This window comes from Symphalangus syndactylus, chromosome X, assembly GCF_028878055.3.
Source record: "Symphalangus syndactylus isolate Jambi chromosome X, NHGRI_mSymSyn1-v2.1_pri, whole genome shotgun sequence".
NCBI classification, from domain to species: domain Eukaryota; kingdom Metazoa; phylum Chordata; class Mammalia; order Primates; family Hylobatidae; genus Symphalangus; species Symphalangus syndactylus.
Window position 1 is genome coordinate 32,836,247 of NC_072447.2, and position 23,948 is coordinate 32,860,194.

Below are 23,948 nucleotides of genomic sequence, written 5' to 3' on the forward strand. Positions count from 1 at the left end.
CGAGGCAGGTGGATCACCTGAGGTCGGGAGTTCGAGACCAGCCTAGCCAACATGGTGAAACCCTGTCTCTACTAAAAATACAAAAATGTTAGCTGGACATGGTGGCGAGTGCCTGTAATCCCAGCTACTCGGGAGACTGAGGCAGGAGAATCACTTGATCCGGGGAGGCGGAGGTTGCAGTGAGCCAAAATCGTGCCATTGCACTCCAGCCTGGGCGACAAGAGTGAAACTCCACCTTAAGAAAAAGAAAAGAAGAGATCATAACGAACAAAATTTAGTAGCTGTTTTAGGTTGGATTTCCTAGAAGCAGAGGCTGAGACAGGGATTCTGGTACAAGTGACTTATTGAGGGTGTGTTTTCAGGGAAAGCCTGTAAGGGAGTGAGGAATGCAAGACAGGACAGGGGAGAAGCTGGGCCAAGATGTACTTTGTGAAGTCTGACCTCAGCCTGATCCCATCTGGAGCTGTCAAGTGTGAAATGCACTACAGTTTGTCCCTGGCAGAGGCAAGGGAGGTGGGGGACTGGGCTGTTACACCCTTGCTGCAGCCAGTGGTGGTCTCTGGGCAGCCCCACAGGAGGGGCGTTCATGTGTTATCCTGTGTTGCTCTGGATGCAGGCAGTCCTCTGGAGGCAGGCATAGATGTGACCCTTAGCACCTGCAGCAGCTGGGATAGCAATGCCCCACAAGCGTAAGGGCACTCAGGTGGAACACCAATAGCATTTGCCACAGTAGCTGTTTGGGGTTCACTAATTGATTAATGTTTTTTTTTATTTTGTCCAGTTATCCACCTTCTTTTCCTTCATGTTGGAAAACTACACACATAAGGAAGAGCTAGGTAAGTAAAAAGTTTAGTCTTTTCAAAAGTGTCATTAAATATTGAATTGTCCTCATCAAGAGCTGTAAATTCTGAAGATGGGAGAACACTATGAAATTAAAAAGATGCCTACCTCTTTTGTTTATGTGACACCCAACAACTGGCAACATCAGTTCAAGTGGCCTTTTTCCCTCTCTGGATGGTGTCAACTAAATCAGTCATTTAATTTTTTCACTTTCCCAAAAGCTGAATTAGAATTCATTCAATATTCATTTGTTGAATGCCTTTTCTGAACTACAGTCTATCAGTACACAACAGTAGGTTAGTAAAGGGAAACTTTTTATTATTATTATTATTGTACTTTAAGTTCTAGGGTACATGTGATCAATGTGCAGGTTTATCACTTATGTATACATGTGCCATGTTGGTGTGCTGCACCCATTAACTCATCATTTACATTAGGTGTACTCCTAATGCTGTCCCTCCCCCCTCCCCCAACCCCACGACAGGCCCCGGTGTGTGATGTTCCCCGCCCTGTGTCCAAGTGTTCTCATTGTTCAATTCCCACCTATGAGTGAGAACATGCAGTGTTTGGTTTTCTGTGCTTGTGATAGTTTGCTCAGAATGATGGTTTCCAGCTTCATCCATGTCCCTACAAAGGGCATGAACTCATCCTTTTTTACGGCTGCATAGTATTCCATGGTGTATATGTGCCACATTTTCTTAATCCAGTCTATCACTGATGGACAGTTGGGTTGGTCCCAAGTCTTTGCTATTGTGAACAGTGCCGCAATAAACATATGTGTGCATGTGTCTTTATAGCAGCATGATTTATAATCCTTTGGGTATATACCCAGTAATGGGATTGCTGGGTCAAATGGTATTTCTAGTTCTAGATCCTTGAGGAATCACCACACTGTCTTCCACAATGGCTGAACTAGTTTACAGTCCCACCAACAGTGTAAAAGTGTTCCTATTTCTCCACCTCCTCTCCAGCACCTGTTGTTTCCTGACTTTTTAATGATGGCCATTCTAACTGGTGTGAGATGGTATGTCATTGTGGTTTTGATTTGCATTTCTCTGATGGCCAGTGATGATGAGCATTTTTTCATGTGTCTGTTAGCTGCATACATGTCTTCTTTTGAGAAGTATCTGTTCATATTCTTTGCCCACATTTTGATGAGGTTTTTTGATTTTTTCTTGTAAATTCGTTTAAGTTCTTTGTAGATTCTGGATATTAGCCCATTGTCAGATGGGTAGATTGTAAAAATTTTCTCCCATTCTGTAGGTTGCCTGTTCACTCTCATGATAGTTTTTTTGCTGTGCAGAAGCTCTTTAGTTTAATTAGATCCCATTTGTCAATTTTGGCTTTTGTTGCCATTGCTTTTGGTGTTTTAGTCATGAAGTCCTTGCCCATGCTTGTGTCCTGAGTAGTATTGCCTAGGTTTTCTTCTAGGGTTTTTATGGTTTTAGGTCTAACATTTAAGTCTTTAATCCATCTTGAATTAATTTTTGTATAAGGTGTAAGGAAGGGATCCAGTTTCAGCTTTCTACATATGATTAGCCAGTTTTCCCAGCACCATTTATTAAATAGGGAATCCTTTCCCCATTTCTTGTTTTTGTCAGGTTTGTCAAATATCAGATGGTTGTAGATGTGTGGTATTATTTCTGAGGACTCTGTTCTGTTCTATTGGTATATGTCTCTGTTTTGGTACCAGTACCATGCTGTTTTGGTTACTGTAGCCTTGTAGTATAGTTTGGAGTTAGGTAGCGTGATGCCTCCAGCTTTGTTCTTTTGGCTTAGGATTGACTTGGCGATGCAGGCTCTTTTTTGGTTCCATATGAACTTTAAAGTAGTTTTTTCCAATTCTGTAAGAAAGTCATTGGTAGCTGATGGGGATGGCATTGAATCTATAAATTACCTTGGGCAGTGTGGCCATTTTCACGATATTGATTCTTCCTACCTATGAGCATGGAATGTCCTTCCATTTGTTTGTGTCCTCTTTTATTTCATTGAGCAGTGGTTTGTAGTTCTCCTTGAAGAGGTCCTTCACATCCCTTGTTAAGTTGAATTCCTAGGTATTTTATTCTCTTTGAAGCAATTGTGAATGGGAGTTCACTCATGATTTGGCTCTCTGTTTGTCTGTTATTGGTGTATAAGAATGCCTGTGATTTTTGCACATTGATTTTGTATCCTGAGATTTTGCTGAAGTTGCTTATCAGTTTAAGGAGATTTTGGGCTGAGACAATGGGGTTTTCTAGATATACAATCATGTCATCTGCAAACAGGGACAACTTGACTTCCTCTTTTCCTAATTGAATACCCTTTATTTCCTTCTCCTGCCTAATTGCCCTGGCCAGAACTTCCAACACTATGTTGAATAGGAGTGGTGAGAGAGGGCATCCCTGTCTTGTGCCAGTTTTCAAAGGGAATGCTTCCAGTTTTTGCCCATTCAGTATGGTACTGGCTGGGCATTATTATTATTATGAACATTGAGATGCATCTCATTATTTTGAGATATGTCCCATCAATACCTAATTTATTGAGAGTTTTTAGCGTGAAGGCTGTTGGATTTTGTCAAAGGCCTTTTCTGCATCTATTGAGATAATCATGTGGTTTTTGTCTTTGGTTCTGTTTATATGCTGGATTACATTTATTGATTTGTGTATGTTGAACCAGCCTTGTATCCCAGGGATAAAGCTGACTCGATCGTAGTGGATAAACTTTTTGATGTGCTGCTGAATTTGGTTTGCCAGTACTTTATTGAGGACTTTTGCATCAGTGTTCATCAGGGATATTGGTCTAAAATTCTTTTTTTGTTGTGTCTCTGCCAGGCTTTGGTATCAGGATGATGCTGGCCTCATAAAATGAGTTAAGGAGGATTCCCTCTTTTTCTATGGATTGGAATAGTTTCAGAAGGAATGGTACCAGCTCCTCTTTGTACTTCTGGTAGAATTTGGCTGTGAATCTGTCTGGTCTTGGACTTTTTTTGGTTGGTAGGCTATTGATTATTGCCTCAATTTCAGAAGCTGTTATTGGTCTATTCAGGGATTCAACTTCTTCCTGGTTTAGTCTTGGGAGGGTGTATGTGTCCAAGAATTTATCCATTTCTTCTAGATTTTCTAGTTTATTTGCGTAGAGGTGTTTATAGTATTCTCTGATGGTAGTTTGTATTTCTGTGGGATCGGTGGTGATGTCCCCTTTATCATTTTTTATTGCATCTATTTGATTCTTCTCTCTTTTCTTCTTTATTAGTCTTGCTAGCAGTCTATCAATTTTGTTGATCTTTTCAAAAAAACAGCTTCTAGATCCATTGATTTTTTGAAGGGTTTTTCTGTCTCTATCTCCTTCAGTTCTGCTCTGATCTTAGTTATTTCTTGCCTTCTGCTAGCTTTTGAATGTGCTTGCTCTTGCTTCTCTAGTTCTTTTAATTGTGGTGTTAGGGTGTCAATTTTAGATCTTTCCTGCTTTCTCTTATGGGCATTTAGTGCTATAAATTTCCCTCTACACACTGCTTTAAATGTGTCCCAGAGATTCTGGTATGTTGTATCTTTGTTCTCATTGGTTTCAAAGAACATCTTTATTTCTGCCTTCATTTCGTTATGTACCCAGTAGTCATTCAGGAGCAGGTTGTTCAGTTTCCATGTAGTTGAGTGGTTTTGAGTGAGTTTCTTAATCTTGAATTCTAGTTTGATTGCACTGTGGTCTGAGAGACAGTTTGTTATAATTTCTGTTCTTTTACGTTTGCTGAGGAGTGCTTTACTTCTGACTATGTGGTCAATTTTGGAATAAGTGTGATGTGGTGCGAAGAAGAATGTATATTCTGTTGATTGGGGTGGAGAGTTCTGTAGATGTCTATTAGGTCAGCTTGGTGCAGAGCTGAGTTCAATTCCTGGATATCCCTGTTAACTTTCTGTCTCGTTGATCTGTCTAATGTTGACAGTGGGGTGTTAAAGTCTCCCATTAGTATTGTGTGGGAGTCTAAGTCTCTTTGTAGGTCTCTCAGGACTTGCTTTGTGAATCTGGGTGCTCCTGTATTGGGTGCATATGTATTTAGGATAGTTAGCTCTTCTTATTGAATTGATCCCTTTACCATTATGTAATGGCCTTCTTTGTCTCTTTTTATCTTTCTTGGTTTAAAGTCTGTTTTATCAGAGACTAGGATTGCAACCCCTGCTTTTTTTTTTTTTGTTTTCTATTTGCTTGGTAGATCTTCCTCCATCCCTTTATTTTGAGCCTATGTGTGTCTCTGCATGTGAGATGGGTCTCCTGAATACAGCACACTGATGGGCCTTGACTCTTTATCCAATTTGCCAGTCTGTGTCTTTTAATTGGAGCATTTAGCCCATTTACATTTAAAGTTAATATTGTTATGTGTGAATTTGATCCTGTCATTATGATGTTAGCTGGTTATTTTGCTTGTTAGTTGATGCAGTTTCTTCCTAGTGTTGATGGTCTTTACAATTTGGCACGTTTTTGCAGTGGCTGGTATGGGTTGTTCCTTTCCATGTTTAGTGCTTCCTTCAGGAGCTCTTGTAAGGCAGGCCTGGTGGTGACAAAATCTCTCAGCATTTGTTTATCTGTAAAGGATTTTATTTCTCCTTCACTTATGAAGCTTAGTTTGGCTGGATATGAAATTCTGGGTTGAAAATTTCTTTCTTTAAGAATGTTGAATATTGGCCCCTGCTCTCTTCTGGCTTGTAGAGTTTCTGCTGAGAGATCAGCTGTTAGTCTGATGGGCTTCCCTTTGTGGGTAACCCGACCTTTCTCTCTGGCTGCCCTTAACATTTTTTCCTTCATTTCCAACTTTGGTGAATCTGACAATTATGTGTCTTGGAGTTGCTCTTCTCGAGGAGTATCTTTATGCCATTCTCAGTATTTCCTGAATTTGAATGTTGGCCTGCCATGCTAGGTTGGGGAAGTTCTCCTGGGTAATATCCTGAAGAGTGTTTTCCAACTTGGTTCCATTCTCGCTTTCACTTTCAGGTACACCAATCAGACGTAGATTTGGTCTTTTCACATAGTCCCATATTTCTTGGAGGCTTTGTTCATTTCTTTTTACTCTTTTTTCTCTAAACTTCTCTTCTCACTTCGTTTCATTCATTTGATCTTCAATCACTGATACCCTTTCTTCCACTTGATCAAATCAGCTACTGAAGCTTGTGCATGTGTCACGTAATTCTCGTGCCATGGTTTTCAGCTCCATCAGGTCATTTAAGGTCTTCTCTACACTGTTTATTCTAGTTAGCCATTCGTCTAATCTTTTTTCAAGGTTTTTAGCTTCTTTGCGATGGGTTCAAACATCCTCCTTTAGCTCGGAGAAATTTGTTATTACTGATCATCGAAGGCCTACTTCTGTCAGCTTGTCAAAGTCATTCTCTGTCAAGCTTTGTTCCGTTGCTGGCGAGGAGCTGCATTCGTTTGGAGGAGAACAGGCACTCTGAGTTTTAGAATTTTCAGCTTTTCTGCACTGGTTTCTTCGCATCTTTGTGGTTTTATCTGCCTTTGGTCTTTGATGATGGTGATGTACAGATGGGGTTTTAGTGTGGATGTCCTTTCTGTTTGTTAGTTTTCCTTCTAACAGTCAGGACCCTCAGCTGCAGGTCTCTTGGAGTTTGCTAGAGGTCCACTCCAGACCCTGTTTGCCTGAGTATCACCAGCAGAGGCTGCAGAACAGCAAACATTGCAGAACGGCAAATGTTGCTGCCTGATCCTTCCTCTGGAAGGTTCCTCTCAGAGGGGCACCCGGCTGTATGAGGTGTCATTCAGCCCCTCCTGGGAGGTGTCTCCCAGTTAGGCTACTTGGGGTTCAGGGACCCACTTGAGGAGGCAGTCTGTCCATTCTCAGATCTCAAACTCTGTGTTGGGAGAACCACTACCCTCTTCAAAGCTGTCAGACAGGGATGTTTAAGTCTGCAGAAGTTTCTGCTGCCTTTTGTTCAACTATGCCCTGCCCCCAGAGGTGGAGTCTACAGAGGCAGGCAGGCCTCCTTGAGCTGCAGTGGGCTCCACCCAGTTCGAGCTTCCCAGCCGCTTCGTTTACCTACTCAAGTCTCAGCAATGGTGGACACCCCTCCCCCAGCCTCGCTGCCACCTTGCAGTTCGATCTCAGACTGCTGTGCTAGCAGTGAGCAAGGCTCCGTGGGCGTGGGACCCTCCAAGCCAGGCGTGGGATATAATCTCCTAGTGTGCCATTTGCTAAGACCATTGGAAAAGTGCAGTATTAGAGTGGGAGTGTCCTGATTTTCCAGGTACCATCTGTCACGGCTTCCCTTGGCTAGGAAAGGGAATTCCCCGACCCCTTGCCCTTCCCGGGTGAGGCGATGCCCCGCCCTGCTTCCACTCACACTCCGTGGGCTGCACCCACTGTCCAATAAGCCCCAGTGAGATGAACCCGGTACCTCAGTTGGAAATGCAGAAATCACCCGTCTTCTGCGTCACTCACACTGGGAGCTGTAGACTGGAGCTGTTCCTATTTGGCCATCTTGGAACCAAGATCAAGGGAACTTTATTTTTTATCCACAAAACTTTTGTGCTGAGAGATCAAAATATTTTGAGTATTTCATGCAGCAGATCTGGGGAAAAAGATTAAACACAGTTGACCTCATTGTATCTGTTTTCTGTCCTCTCTCTCTTTTTTTTTTTTTTTTTTTTTTTGAGACAGTCTCGCTCTGTTGCCCAGGCTGCAGCACAGTGGCACGGTTTCGGCTCACTGCAACCTCTGCCTCCCGGATTCAAGCGATTCTCCTACCTCAGCCTCCTGAGTAGCTGGGATTACAGGTGCTTGCCACCACGCCCAGCTAATTTTTTGTATTTTTGGTAGAGACAGGGTTTCACAATGTTGGCCAGGTTGGTCTCAAACTCCTGACCTGGTGATCCACCTTCCTCAGCCTCCCAAAATGCTGGGATTACAGGCATGAGCCACTGCACCCAGCCTCTCTTCTCTTTGATCTGTCTGTCTATCTATCATCTAGTCATTCTGAAGCAGAGGCAGGCAATGGAGGTGTAGTTCAAAAATGATTTTAAAATTATAATTTTTTACAACCATGTATTTCTCCTGCAAATTAAGATCTGCCTGTTATTATCTCCAAGACAGATGCCAGACTTAAATGCTCATTTTGCTTTAATTTGGGCCAACCATTTTTTTTTTTTTTTTTTTTTTGCTCTCATTAAAATGTGTATGGCATCTAGGAGCATCTTTTAAATAATCTTGTAAATACCCTTCAAAGTGAAGTGGTAAAAGAATGGTGTTTTAATGGGCATGATTTAAGCTAAGTGCATATGTATGAAACTAATTAAGCATTTAATGATCTGTAGAAGCCTTCTGAATGGTGAAATAGCCAAACCTAAGGAGTGGGGAGTGGGTGGAAGTGGGTACTTTGCCATTTTTTCTTTTAGATAACTGCGATTCAAAGACAGTTGTTTATGCTTCATATTCCTTGGCAAAAATGTTTTTGAGAGGAAATATGATAATGATAAAATGAAACAGCACTTTCTGCTAATGACCTAATACTTCAACCCAGGCTCACTTCATCAGAATCACTTATGGAGTTTCAGAGCCACAGATGGCTGGGTTCCAGCCTAGAGATGTTTACTCAGACTATGTTGTTGTTGTTGTTGTTGCTGTTTTAATCTGCATTTTAAAAAATTCTTTAGGTGATTTTAAAATATAAGAAAAATACTTTTATTAAAGAAGGGGACAGTGGTTTAATCTTCTTATATAAGCTTTTTTTGGAAGTATAACATACATTACAGGAAAGTATACAAATTATATGACTCAGTACATTTTCTCAAAGTAAACACACCCATGTAACCGGCACCTGGAACAAGAAATAAAACATGATCAGGGCCACATAAGTTTCCCATCCTGACTTCTTGTAGTGCTACCGAACCCCCACACCATCACATAACTACTTTCTTGACTTCTACACCCTAGATTAGTCTTTGAACTTCTTCATATAGATGGAAGCATGTGGTATATACTCATTTGAGTCTGGCTTCTTCTTTTTTTTTTAACGTTTTGTTGTTGTTGTTGAGACAGAGTCTTGCTCTGTCACCCAGGCTGAAGTGCAGTGGCACAATCTCGGCTCACTGCAACCTCCGCCTTCCTGGTTCAAGCAATTCTCATGCCTCCCGAGTAGCTGGGATTACAGGCATTCACCACTACACCTGGCTAATTTTTGTATTCTTAGTAGAGATGGGGTTTCGCCATGTTGGCCAGGCTGGTCTCGAACTCCTGGCCTCAAGTAATTTGCCTGCCTTGGCCTCCCAAAGTGCTGGGATTACACACGTGAGCCACCGCGCCCGTCCCTGAGTCTGGCTTCTTTTGGTCATCATTACATTTGTGAGAATCATCCTTGTAATTTGGTCATTTTTATTGCTGAATAATATTCCATTTTACTAATATACTATAATTGATCCATTCGATTGTGTATGGGCATTTGAGTTGTTTTCAGATTGGTGATTTAAATGGTGCTGCTATGTACATTCTTGTACACGTCCCTTTTGGTAAAATATGTATGCATTTATTTTGCTATATATTCATTTTTGGTTATCTATTGCTACCTAATAAACTACCCCCACATTTAGTGACTTAAAAACAACAGCCATGTTATTGCATGTGATTCTGTGGGTCAGGCATTTGAACAGGGCTTGCTGGGAACAACTTACCTCTGTTCAATGTGTTATCAGTTGAGCTCACTCATCTAGCTGGACTGGGCAGGAAAGATCAAATGGTTTTAATCACATGTCTGGGACTTTGGTATTAGCTATTAACTTGGTTACCTCTCGGCCAGGTGCAGTAACTCATGCCTGTAATCTCAGCACTTTGGGAAGCTGAGGTGGATGGATCACTTGAGGTCAGGAGTTCAAGACCAGCCTGGCCAACCCTATCTCTAGTAAAAATACAAAAATTAGCTGGGTGTGTTGATGCACGCCTGTAATCCCATCTACTCGGGAGACTGAGGCACAAGAATCGCTTGAATCTGGGAGGCGGAGGTTGCAGAGAGCCGAAATCGTGCTGCTGCACTCCAGCCTGGGTGACAGAGTGAGACTCCGTCTCAAAAAAAAAAAAAAAAATTGGTTACCTCTCTTTTTCTCATGCAGCCTCTCTGTCCATTAGGCTATTCTGGACTTCTTTACATGATGGCTGGGTCCAAGAGGGCAAAGGCAGAAGCTGCCAGGCCTCTTAAGGCCTATGTGCTAGAACTCTGGGAAATCAGTTCTGCCATACTCTTATCGGTTAAAACAAGTCACAAGGCCAGATGTGAATTCAGAGCAGTTAGAGAGATATCCATCTCTTGCTCGGAGGAGTGGCAGTATTACAGTATAAAGGGATGTGGACATAGGGAGGCATGATTCCTTGGGGAGCCATTATCATAAAAATGTACCACAAGCCAGGGATAGAAGTTTGGGGTTATAGGGCTTATATCTGTTCAGCTTTATTAGATACTGGCAGACATTTTTACAGGATGGTTGTAACAAGTTATACTCTGACCAGTTCAGTTGTTCCATATCCTCACCAACACTTGCAATAGTACATTCATTTCGTTTTAGTCATTCTGGTGAGTATCTAGTGGTATCGTATTTCAGGTTTAATTTGCATTTCCCTGTGAGCAGTCAAGTTGCTCACTTTTTTTCTTTTTCTTTTTCTTTTTCTTTTTTTTTTTTTTTTTTTTTGAGACAGAGTCTTACTCTGTCTCCCAGGCTGGAGTGCAGTAGCGTAATCTCGGCTCACTGCAACCTCTGCCTCCCAGGTTCAAGCCATTCTCCTGCCTCAGCTTCCTGAGTAGCTGGGACTACAGGCATGTGCCACCACACCTGGCTAATTTTTGCATTTTTAGTAGAGATGGGGTTTCGCCACATTGGCCAGGCTGGTCTCAAACTCCTGACCTCAGGTGATCCACCTGCCTTGGCCTCCCAAAGTGCTGGGATTACAGGCATGAGCCACGGCTCCCGACCAAGTTGCTCACCCTTTTGTATGTTTATTGGTCATGTGGACATCTCATGTGGTGAAGTTCCTGTTTGGGTTTTTTGTCCATTTTTCTATTGGGTTATCTGTCTTTTTCTTAGAATTTGGAAGAGTTTTCTAACTCTTCTTATTTTATTTTATTTTTTTAGATAGAGTCTTGCTCTGTCGCCCAGGCTGGAGTGCAGTGGCGTGACCTTGGCTCACTGCAACCTCCCCGCCGCCCAGGTTCAAGCGATTCTCGTGCCTAAGCCTTCCAAGTAGCTGGGATTACAGGCATGCACCACCACACCTGGCTAATTTTGTATTTTTAGTAGAGACGGGGTTTCTTCCATGTTGGTCAGGCTGGTCTCAAACTCCCGACCTCAGGTGATCCACCCGCCTCGGCCTCCCAAAGTGCTGGGATTACAGGTGTGAGCCACTGTGCCCGGCCTAAATAGGGTATTTTTAGGAACCAGAAGGTTATTTAACATTTCCAGATATCAGGGCCACCAGATTAACGGTCTTAACTCTGGGGCGTGGAGTATCTTGAGACACGTTGGGTGCTCTGAAGATAAGAGGTGACCCTGGAAGCAGTCATATTTGTCCTTGTAATCCTACCACCTCATGATGATCAATTATAACAGTTGATCTCCCTGTGCTACTACTTTAAGAGCTCAAAACCAGTGCATAGGACTCCATGGGATATAGAGACTCCACAGAAACATTCCGAGTCCACTTTTCACACATCAGCCTCCTCCCACAGGCAGAAAGCCGAAGCTGCCATACATAGCCATAGGTTTAAACAGAGACTGGCGGAAGCGGGGAGTGGGATGGAGTGTGTGGAAGTGTTGTTTTCACTTTTCTTTCTGCTTCTTAGATCAGCCAAAATGTCCTATCAGACCAGGTATTTTATATATTTTGTTGCTATGGTGAATAGAATATTTTCCCCATTATATCTTCCATTGGTTATCGGTAGTGTTTAGTAAAGCTTTTGAATTATGTCAATTTATCTTATATTGTGCTACTATTAATAATATTTTTATTGTTGATATTTGTTACATGTTTACCATGTGCCATGTATTTAAGTGCTTTAAATACATCATTTCATTTAGTCTTCATGACAAACCAGTGAGATTAGTAGTATTATCATCCCCTTTTGTAGTTATGGAATCCGAGGCTCAGAAGGTAATCTCCCAAGTTTATTCATCTCATTGGTGGAGAAGCTGTGATTCAATGATTCAAACCAGTGTGATTAATGTCTATATTTTTTATATATATAAAATATAAAATATATATTTATTATAGTATTTAAATAATATATATTCCATATAATTCTATATTTATATAGAATATATATTATATATATTTATTTATTTTTGAGACAGGGTCTCACTCTGTCACCCAGACTAGAGCACAGTAACATGATCATGGCTCACTGCAGCCTCGACCTCCTGGGCTCAGATGATCCTCCCACCTCAGCCTCCTGAGTAGCTGGGACTAGAGGCATACACTACCATGCCCAGCTAATTTTTTTGCATTTTTTGTAGGGGTTTTGCCATGTTGCCCAGGCTTGTCTCGAACTCCTGGACTCAAGCAATTCTCCATGCCCAGCCTCAGTATTACATTTAATTCTCCTATCAATTCTGGAAGTTTTTCAATTGATTTTCTTGGGTGTAGGTATTTAATCACATTGGCCACAAGTAACTTTATTTTTATATCTTTCTATACAATAATTACTGCTCTTATTTCAGCTTCATGTCTTATTGCATTGGCCAAAGATAGTGGATCAGTGTTAGAATGAAACAGTGAAAGTGGGCATCCTTATTTTGTTAATGATTTAATGGAAAAACCATTATTGATTATTTAAATTTATAAAGTGATGTTAAGGAAGTATCATTCCATTGCTAGTTTCTGAGTTTTTAAAAAATCAGGAACAGATGTTAAATTTTATGAAATGTCATTTTGGCATCTATTGAATTTATTATATGGACATCAATGGTTCTGATCCAGATTCATAACTGAGAAACAAAAATAACTATAAATGTAGTTCAATTGTTGCTTTTCTTTTTCCAGCAATATCTGGAGCTTGTTTTCAAAGTGACATGTGGGCGGCAGAGGCAGAAATTGTTGTATAAAAATTTATGGGCTTTAAATTTTGCCCTGTCCAGATTTTGAGTCTGTACCGGGTAAAAGAAAAGATTGTGTGTAGGGGGTATTTTTGAGGTATTTTCTTTAGAACAACTTGTAAAGGTATCATTTGCCTGTAATTCTTAATTAGTTTAGATTCATGTTGACAAAATTGTAAACCAAATAGGTAAGGATTAATTCTGTGTTGCACAAATCTTTATATATTGTTCATTAAATTATTGTTATTAGTTATAATAGTTCTAGCCCACAAGAACAGTATATACATAAGAAATGTTAAAGCCTTTGATTGTTTTCATACATGATACATTAGCTACTGGAAGAGAATTTATATTATTCTTTTTTATGTTGCTAAAAACCAGCAGAAGGATTATAATTTGACATTGACTAATACTTCATATTGAGTAGTTTTAACTAAGAATCGGTTTAGGGAACTAGTGCTTTTTCATATATTTGTCACTGAACTTTTAGGCAATGAGGGTCATCAGATCTATGGAAGGGACGGTAGACCAAGCTTCTCTTTTTTTTTAAAGAATGAAAACAATATTTTAATTTTGTTCTTAAGTAACAAGACTGAGTCTTCATAACTGGAAGGGATGGAATTGATTTGCTGTGTCAGTTAGCCAATGGGAAAGGGAGAGATGACAGAGCATGGGTGGAGGCAGTGATTGGGAAAATAAAATGATTTTTCTTTATTGCTCACAGGGTTGGGATTACTAAATAAATCGGTTATAAGTATATAAATAATACTATAGGTATCATGTAGCATAGTTACATTTTAATATGTAGTAAAAGCATACTGGTTAAGAGTTTGAGCTCAAAGCCAGCTTCTCTGGGATCAAGTTTCAATTCTCCTACTTACATGCTGCACCCCATTTTCCTCATATATAAAATGGGGATACCAACAATATTTATCTCATAGGGTAGTTTCAGTCATTACGTGAATACACATGTGTAAGGTGCTTAGTACAGTGACTGGCACATCAGTAACTGGGAGCTCCCATCCTTGTCATTATCAGCGTGATGCCTTGGAAAAGGTGTGGCCTGGGGTTCAACCTGGGCAGGGGTTGCTGAGTTTTGAAGGATGAGAAATTGTCAAAAGAAGAGAAAGCAAGGGTAGTCCAGGAAGAGGGAAGAGTGGGAACAATAAAGACAGAGTGCTGGGCTGGAAGAGGAAAGCATCGCCAGTGTGGGGCAGATGCGAGGTCCAGGGGTGACATCTTAGATTGGAGGAGTCTCTAACTATGTTTAACTGTGTTACAGAGTCGAAAGAGAGGATCATGCTGGAGATACAGGCGAGGGAGGAAGTGACTATGCAGTTGCCAGGCCTCTGAGGATCTGGAAGGGAGAAAGGGGGCGGGGAACAGCTCCATGGGCGGTCCCATATGCCTGTCTTCATCCATAGCTGCATCCTCAACTTCATTTCCTCTGTCCCTCCAGCATCTGACTTTGTAAATCAGGCATGCTTCAAGCTATGCTGCCCTTCTTTCTTTCTTTTTGAGACAGGGTCTTGCTGTGTTGTCTAGGCTGGAGTGCAGTGGCACAATTACACCTCACTGCAGCCTTGACCTCCTGGGCTCATCGTCCTGCCTCAGCCTCCTGAGTAGCTAGGATTATAGGCGCACGCCACTGTGCCCAGCTAGTTTTTTTGTATTTTTTGTAGAGACGAGGTTTCACCATGTTGCCCAGGCTGTTTCACTGCCTTTCTCGTGAACACTGCAATCATATTATAAATTCCTCCCTCATCTAAAAAACAAGATCCCCTAGTTTTGACCATACGTTCCATATTCACTTTATTTTTTAGAGTCTATAACAGAAAATAACCTTATAATTCTGTTAGATGTAGTGAAAGTACTGCGGGTTTTTGTGGGTTTTTGTTTTTGCTGTTATTTGTTTTTTTCTAAGAGTTGCTTGGTATTTCAGCGTGTACAGTCAGGAGAAGGAAAGTTTTCATTTGGAGTAAGATTTAGATCCAAGCATGACTACCAAATTGAAAAGGGTGCCATGAGCTTTGAAGACAGTGAAGTATTTAGGCTTTACTGCCTACGTAATGAATCTGAGATAAAGTTATCAAGATGCTCTCCCTTTCTAGTCTCTAAATATAAGTTGAAATAATTAAGTTATTCTTAAATCTCAAACCAAACCCAAATGAGAAAAATAACCACTCCTGGACCACATTAAAGACAGACATTATTACTCCTAAATTCAACTTCTTATAAAACATCATCAACCACCACCAGAAAACACTGTGGTACACAATAATTTAGAAAATATTTTTTTTAATTGCCAAATAGTATGACTTTAGAAAATATTTTTCACGTTTAGTTCTTAACTGTAATCTCTCAGCATAACTGGATCATGAAAAAAATGTATTCTGTCTATATCTTGACCACTCTGAATATTTTAAAAGACAGAAACTGCAGAGAACTTCTGAAGAATGGCCTTTGTAACAATTCAGTGTTAATGAGTTGAAGAGTATGTCATTGTCCTCTAGGTCATTATCTGCAAGAATATTGTGTATTAAACAACCACCATACCTCAGTGGCATGTAATCAACATTTCTTTTTGCTAACAAGTCTACAGATTAGCTGAACATGTCTGCTGATCTTGGCAGGTTTGATTAGGCAGTTTTTTTGCGTCTTGGCTGGAGTTCACTCATGTGTCCGGAGCGAACACTGGTGGCTGCTGGCTGGGGTCTGATCGAGGGCAACCTTGGCTAGGATGACTCAGCTCAGCTATACATGGTCTTGGATCTTTCTGAAGCCTAGCCTAGGCTTTGTGGTAGTGGCATCATTCCTAAAGACAGCATGAAAGCATACAAGGCCTCCAGAGAGACCTGGGCTTGGAACTGGTACATAGTACTCCCATCACATTCTTTAGGCCAATACAAGTCATGAACCCAGCCTGGTTTGAAAGGATGGGGAAACACACTCCTGACAGGAGTAGCTGCAAAAGTACATTACAAAGAGCATGGATAGAAGGTGGGATAGAGAATTGGGATCACTTTTGCAATCCATCTACCATGTTTCCTTTCGTCTTTCTCTATCTGAATTGTCTTGATTTCTGTACTAGGGCTGACTGTTTCATGGGCAGTCTAGCAGGCAGGGACCCTGGGTCTCAGCACCCACTAAAATGGACAATGCAGGTACTCCGTTATGTAGAACTGTCTCTCCGAGACTGAGAGGTTCTTTGGATATTTCTGCCTGTGGTTTGTCCTTTAACTTTATCTGCTTTGTTACCAAGAAAGCATGAAAATCATGTCAGAAAATTTATTTTTATGTAAAGAGAAAAACAAATCCATTACAGCTAAATAGAATCCTCTGAAGTGTTTAACAGGGGAAATATTGAATGTTGCAGTTCAATTTTCTGTAGGTTCTGAATAGCAGCAGATGTTTGAACCAAATATAACGTATTGTTCTGTTTTCAGCCCTATTTGTAAAAGTCTGAGATGTAAGAGTGGGCAAAAAACTTAGAGCTAGAGCTTCGATCATCCAAATAGGTTGATTGGCCAGTTTTCCCTGTGCTTCTCCCTCCCCTTCCCACTAGCCATGGACCCACTGCTGTGGTAAAACATCTGCCCAGGAAGGGATGGTGGTGACCCATGTGAATGTTCTGGTCTCAGGGTCAGTCATTCCTTGTGGTTACACGTGCTGTGTTGATATGCAGAACATTTAGCACGGTGCCTTACATGGGCTAGGTATTCAAGAAGATATTTATTAAATGTAAGTATTGAAATGTTGATTCCCACCCCCACCCCCCCCCACCCCCGTTCTGTCCTTCCTTTTCCAGAATTAAGAAATCAATCTCTTGAAAGTGAACAGGACATGAGGGATAGACGGGATTATGTGGACTTGATAGATGTCCCAGACTCCTATAATGGTCCTCGGCTACAATTTCCTCTCACTTGTACTGATATTGATTTACTTCTTGAGGCCTTCAAGGAACAACAGGTAAGTGGAAGCAGATGCTGCCTTGATTCTTGTACATAACAGATGCCCAATAACTGTTGAAAGAATGGATGGACATACCACAGCAGAAATGCATTTCTTTAGAAAACAGTTCACGTTAAGTGAGAGCTACCCTCTGTTACTCATTTAATAGAAGTCTCCTCAGGTGCACAGCAAGCTCCTCTCTGTAGGCTAACAGCATTTCATTTGCCATTTTCTGAGATATCATTCACATACCATAAAATTCACCATTTTACAGTGTACAACTCAGTGATTTTTTTCATGCATTCACAAGATTGTGCAACCATCACCAATACCTAATTCCAGAACATTTTCATCACCCCCAATAGAAAGGCCATTCCTGTTATCATTGCCTCCTCCCCACCCCTGGCAACCACTGTTCTATTTTCTGTCTCTATGGATTTGCCTATTCTAGATATTTCATATAAATGAAATCATCAAATATGTGGCCTTTTGTGTTTGGCTTCTTTCACATAGTGTTTTAAAGGTTCGTTCATGTCATATCATATATCATTACTTAATTTCTTTTTATGGCTGATAATATTCCATTGTGTACCACGTTTTGTTTATCCATTTATCAGTGAATGGACATTCGGATTGTTTCCACCTTTTGGCTATTATGAACAATGCTGCTATGAATATTCATGCACAGATTTTCGTATAAACATGTGTTCTCAGTTCTCTTGGGTATATACTTAAGAATATTTCACTGGGTCATATGGTAGCTCTGCTGGATCATGTGGTAACTCTATGTTTAAATTTTCCCCCAGTAATTGCTAAACTGCTTCCCACAGAGTAGCACCATTTTGCATTTCTACCAGCAATGTATCTTCCAATGTAGGTTCCAATTTCTTCATGTTTTTGCCAACACTTGTTATTTTGTTTTTATTTTTATTATTATAGCCATCCTAGTGTGTGTGACGTGGCATTACATTGTGGTTTTGTTTTGCATTTCCCTAATGACTAATGATGTTGAGCATCTTTTTATGTATTTATTGGCCATTTGTATACCTTCTTTGCAGAAATCTGTGCAGATTCTTTGCCCACTTAAAATCAGGCTTTTTATTATTGAGTTATAAGAGTTCTTTCTGGATATAAATTCCATATCAGATATATGATTTGCAAATATTTTCTCCCATTCTGTAGGTTGTTTTTTCATTTTCTTGATAATGTACTTTGATGCATAAAAGTGTTACATTTTGATAAAGTCCAGTTTATCCATGTTTTTTCTTGGTTGCTTGTGCTTTTGGTGTCATATCTAAGAATCCATTGTCAAATCTAAGGTCATGAAGACTTGCCTTTGTGTTTTCTTCTAAGAGTTTTATAGTTTTAGCCTTTACACTTATGTCTGTGAATGATTTTGAGTTAGTTTCTATATATGGTATGAAGTCAAAATTAATTTTTTGCATATGGATATGCAGTTGTCCCAGCACCATCTGTTGAAGAGACTGTTCTTTCCCCATTGAGTGGTCTTTGCACCCTTGTCAAAAATCAGTAGGCCAGGCCAGGCACGGTGGCTCATGCTTGTAATCCCAGCACTTTGGGAGGCCAAGGCGGGTGCATCACCTGAGGTCAGGAGTTCAAGAGCAGCCTGGCCAACATGGTGAAACCCTGTCTCTACTAAAAATACAAAAATTAGCCAGGCATGGTGGCTCATGCCTGTAATCCCAGCTACTCAGGCGGCTGAGGCTGAAAAATTGCTTGAACCCGGAAGGTGGAGGTTGCAGTGAGCCGAGATCACACCACTGCACCCTAGCCTGGGCGAGAAAGCAAGAGTCCATCTCAAAAAAACAAACAAACAAAAATCTATAGGCCATAGATATATGGGTCTGTTATTGGACTCTCAGTTCTATTCTATTGGTCTATGTGTCTGTGCCAGTACCACACTGTCTTGATTGCTGTAGCTTTGTAATAAGTTTTGAAATAGGGAAGTGTGAGTCCTTCAACTTTGTTCTTTTGCAGTGCTGAAGTTGTTCTTCATTATTGTTTTGGCTATTTGGGGCCCCTTGCAATGAATTTGAAGATCAAATTTTCCATTTCTGCAAAAAAGCCTATTGGAATTTTAATAGGGATTGCATTGAATTGCTATATCACTTTGGGTAATAATTGCCTTCCTCACAATATAAGTCTTTCAACCCATGGTGTCTTTCCATTTATTTATGTCTTTAATTTCTTTCAGCAATGTTTAGTAGCTTTTAGTGGACAAGTCTTTCATCACCTTGGTTAAATTTATTCTTAAACAATTTATTCTTTTGGCTGATATTATAAAAGGAAGTGTTTTCTTAATTCCTTTTTTGATTGCTCATTACTTGTATGTTGATCTTATACTCTGATGAATATACTTGTTAGCTCTAGTAGTTTGTGTGTGTGTGTGTGTGTGTGCACGCGTGTGTGTGGTGTATTCTTTTGAATATTCTATATACCAGATCATGGTATCTGTGAATATAGTTTTATTTCCTTCTTTCTGATTTGGGTGCCTTTTGTTTCTTTTACTTGCTCAATTGCTCTGGCTAGAACTTCCACCACAATATTGAATAGCAGTGTGAAGGTAGGCATGTTTATTTTGTTCCTCATCGTAGGGGGAAAGCTTTCAATCTTTCACCACTGAGTTTAATGTTAGTTGTAGGTTTTTCCTAAAAGTCTTTTATCATGTTGAGGAAATTTCCTTCAATTCTTCGTTTTCTGAGTGATTTTATCAAGAAAAGGTGTCGGATTTTTGTCAAATGCTTTTTTTTTTTTTTTTACATCAATTGAGATGATTGTGTGTTTTTTACCCTTCATTCTATTAATGTGGTGTGATATATTGAATAATTTTCTTATGTTGAACCAACCTTGTATTTCTGGGATAAATCCCTCTTGGCCATGGTATATAATCCCTTTAAAATGCTATTGTATTTGGTTTGCTGGTATTATGTTGAGAATTTTTGCATCTATTTCATAAGGGATATTGGTCTGTAATTTTCTTTTCTTGTAGTGTCTTTTCCTGGCTTTGGTATCAGGGTAATACTGATCTCATAGAGTGAGTTAGGAATTGCTTCCTTTTATTCTGTTTTTTGGAAGAGTTTGAGAAGGATTGGTGTTAATTCTAATTTAAATGTTTAGTAGAGTTCATCATTGAAGCCATTTGGTCTTGGACTTTTCTTTGTTAGGAGGTTTTTGATGACTGATCCAATCTCTTGTTCTAGATCTGTTCAGATTTTTTATTTGTTCTTGAGTCTGTTTTGGTAATTTGTGAGTTTCTAAGAATTTCTTCATCTCATCTAAGTTATCTAATTTCTTGGTGTACAATTGTTCATAGTATTCTCTCATAACCCTTTTTTATTTCTTTAAGGTTGATGGTAATGTCCCTACTTTAGTTTCTGATTTTACTTATTTTCATTTTCTCTCTTTTTTTTCTTAGTCAGTCTTGCTTAAAGGTTTGTTAATTTTGTTGATCTTTTCAAAGAACCAACTTTTGGTTTTGTTTATTCTCTCTATTGTTTTTCTATTCTTTATTTCATTTATCTCCACTCTAATTCTTATTTTCTTTGTCAAAATATTAAGTTAGTTTATTGATTTGAGATCCTTCTTTTTTAATGCATGCATTTACAGCTACAAATTTCTCTCTGAACACTGCTTTTGCTGTATCCCATAAGTTTTGATGTTGCGTTTTCATTTTTATTCATCTCAAAGTATTTTCTAATTTCCTTTGTGATCTTTTTATTACCCATTGGTTTTTTAAGAGTATGTTGTGTAATTTCTACATATTCATGAATTTTCTAGTTTTGCTTTTGTTATTGATGTCTAGTTTCATTCCATTGTGGTCAAAGAAGATACTTTGCATGATTTCAGTCTTTTTAAATTTGATGAGGTTTATTCTGTGGCCTAACATCTGGTCTATCCTGGAGAATGTTCCATGTGTCCTTGAGAACAATGTATAGTCTGCTTTTGTTGAGGAGAGTGTTTAGTAGATATCTATTAGGTCTAGTTGTGTGTGGTCTCTGAAATCTCTGTTCCTTTAGCTTGTGTTAAGTTAGTGTTTTGACAGAGATTTCCTTGAACACCAGGAGCGATTTAAAAAAAAAAAGGAGGGGGGGGGAAACAAATATTTGCAGATTGGCTCTGTGTTGGAGCACTCCTTCAACTCCTTAGGCCATTTACAAATCTTAGTCTTTACTTCCCGCTTGTGCTGAACCGTTGTTCAGTTTCCTTTTTCTTGATTCACTGTTTGGTTGCTATAAACTTTGAGTATTTTCCAGAGTTCTGACAAAGTTGATTCTGACAGGGTTTGTTTGTTTGTTTGTTTTTGCTTGATTTGTCATGTTTTTGTGGCGGAATGGGACCTTAGAGTTGCCTACATGACCGTTTTCTCTGACATTACCCCAGTACCCTCATTCTCAGGTTAGGACCCTAAAGGGCATACCTAGGAGTAAGAGTGAACTGGAAGACTGGCTTTTCAATGATCAAAGAACAGCTTGGAATGAATCATCTAATTCCTGAGATTGAATTGAGATCATCTTAGATAGCTAATGCTCCTAACCACCTGCCAACAGCAAATTTAAGTCTTCTCTGGAAGACAATAGGCCTGAGATTGTTTGTTCAGTTTTTCTTTCTTCCTTTCTTTTATAAAGGCAGGGTCACACTCTGTCACCCATGCTGGAGTGTGGTGGCACTAGCATAGCTCACTGAAGCCTTGACCTCCTGGGCTCAAGCAATTCTCCCCCCTCAGCCTCTCAAGTAGCTGGGATTGTAGGCACATGCCATCATGCCCAGTTAATTTTTTATTAGCTTTTTGTAGAGACAAGTTTTCACTGTGTTGCCCAGGCTGGTCTTGAACTCCTGGCCTCAAGTGATCCTCCCACCTCAGCTTCCCAAAGTGCTGGGTTTATAGGCATGAGCCACTGCACCTGGCCTCAGTTTTTCATATGCAATTTCCAGAACTCAATACAAATATAACCAAGCACAGGAGGTTATAAGACACGTGAAAGAAAACTGAGGCAAACAACAAACAATGGAAACAGACCTGTAGGGTATTTGGTTAGTGGCATTATCAGACACTGAGTTTAAAATAAGTATGCTTAATATGAATTCAAGGAGATAAAAGATACATCAATCCAAGGAGCCATAATAGAGAAGATTGATAATTCTGACTTTATAAAAATGAAAAGACTGTTATTAAGGGAAGAATAAAAGGTTCAACACAGTGTACAGAGTAAAAAAAAAAAGGATCATGTATATTTTGATTTTTTTAATTGAGAAAAAATTCATCTAATATAAAAGTGATCATTTAAATCATTTTAAAGTGTATGAGGCCAGGTGCAGTGGCTCACGCCTGTAATCCCAGCACTTTGGGAGGCTGAGGCGGGCGAATCACTTGAGGTCAGGAGTTCGAGACCAGCCTGGCCAACATGGCGAAACCCCGTCTCTACTAAAAATACAAAAATCAGCTGGGCATGGTGGCACATGCCTGTAATCCCAGCTACTCGGGAGGCTGAGGCACGATAATCACTTGAACCCAGGAGGCAGAGGTTATAGTGAACCAAGATCGTGCCACCGCACTCCAGCCTGGGTGACAGAGTGAGACTCCATCACCCCCTCCCCCCAAAAAAGAGTGTATGGTCCAACAGTTTTTAGTATATTAAAAATGTTGTGTAACCATCACTACTATGTAATTCCAGAACATTTTCATCACCCCCAAACAAAACCCTTTACCCATTAGCAGTCACTCCCATTTGCTCCCTCCCCCAGCCCCTGGCAATACTAATTTACCTTCTTTCTCTATGGATTTGTCTAATATGAACACTTCCTATAAGTGGGATCATACAATATATATGTGGCCTTTTGTGCCTGGCGTCTGTTGCTTAGCATGTTTCCAGAGTTCATCCGTGGTAGCATGGATCAGTACTTCCTTCCTATTTTTAGCTAAATAATGTTACTTTGTATGGATATAGCACATTATATTTAAGGGATTATATGTTTATACATGCATTTTCATATTCATCTGTGGTTATATTGATTTTTGTATGCTTGCAAACACATAGAATATTTCTGGGAAAGATATGATACTTTTAACAGTGGCTGTTTCTAGGGATAGGGATTGGGGCATAAGATCTGGGGGAGACAGAAAATGACTTTTCATTATTTTACCCATTTCTACTATTTAAAATTTTATTTCAACTAAAAAAATGACTTGTTTCTCCATTTTAAAACTACTTTTTTTTTTTTTGAGATAGAGTCTCACTCTGTTGCCCAGGCTGGAGTGCAATGGCACAATCTCGGCTCACTGCAACCTCCGCCTCCCGGGTTCAAGCGATTCTCCTGCCTCAGCCTCCTGAGTAGCTGGGACTACAGGCGCACACCACCACGCCTGGCTAATTTTTGTATTTTTAATAGAGATGGGGTTTCACCATGTTAGCCAGGCTGGTCTTGAACCTCTGACCTGAAGTGATCTGCCCGCCTCGGCCTTCCAAAGTGCTAAGATTACAGGTGTGAGCCACTGTGCCCGGCCCTAAAACTACTTTTTTAAAAAGAAATATTCTTTAAAGGTAGTATTTTCCTCCAACTTAAAAGAATGTGACTATTTTATTCAAGTGTTTATTTAACCTGAATATATTTATAAATGGAGAAACTGCCATCTGAGTTAATCATCTTGAGCATTTAATATTGCAGTTGTAAATATAATTCTAATGCTATGGAAAGATAGCCTTATAGGCAAGGACTAGTATGACCAAAATGATTTTAGTCAATCCAAAGACCCAGAGAAATTATTTTCATAATAATTTTCTATTGTTGCAATATATTCTCAGTGAATATTTATTAATTTAGCTTTTTTAAAAAAGAAAACTGCCCTTTTAGACAACAGTTACTCTGATAACTACTACCAATGGACCAGAAAAACTACAGTGACAAGCTAAGGTAACACTGCAGCCAGTATTGGGAATCAATAGATTACATGTGGCTGAGGGTGGTGTCTCACACCTATAATCCCAACACTTTGGGAGGCTGAGGCAGGAGGATCACTTGAGACCAGGAGTTCGAGACCAGCCTGGGCAACATAGTGAGACCCTATCTCTTCCCCACCACAAAAAAGG

The 23,948-nt window shown here is 39.9% G+C and overlaps 1 protein-coding gene across 18 annotated transcripts in view; it reads left to right on the top strand.

Annotated features, from left to right (window-relative positions):
• Positions 1–23,948, top strand: part of PPEF1 (protein phosphatase with EF-hand domain 1) — a 151,589-nt gene that overhangs the window by 56,848 nt on the left and 70,793 nt on the right. For all 18 annotated transcript variants that reach the window (XM_063635001.1, XM_063634996.1, XM_063634995.1 and 15 more), the window contains 2 exons: positions 782–836; positions 16,700–16,860. In XM_063635001.1, the coding sequence (XP_063491071.1) occupies positions 782–836; positions 16,700–16,860 (216 nt within the window). The remainder of the gene's footprint in view (positions 1–781; positions 837–16,699; positions 16,861–23,948) is intronic.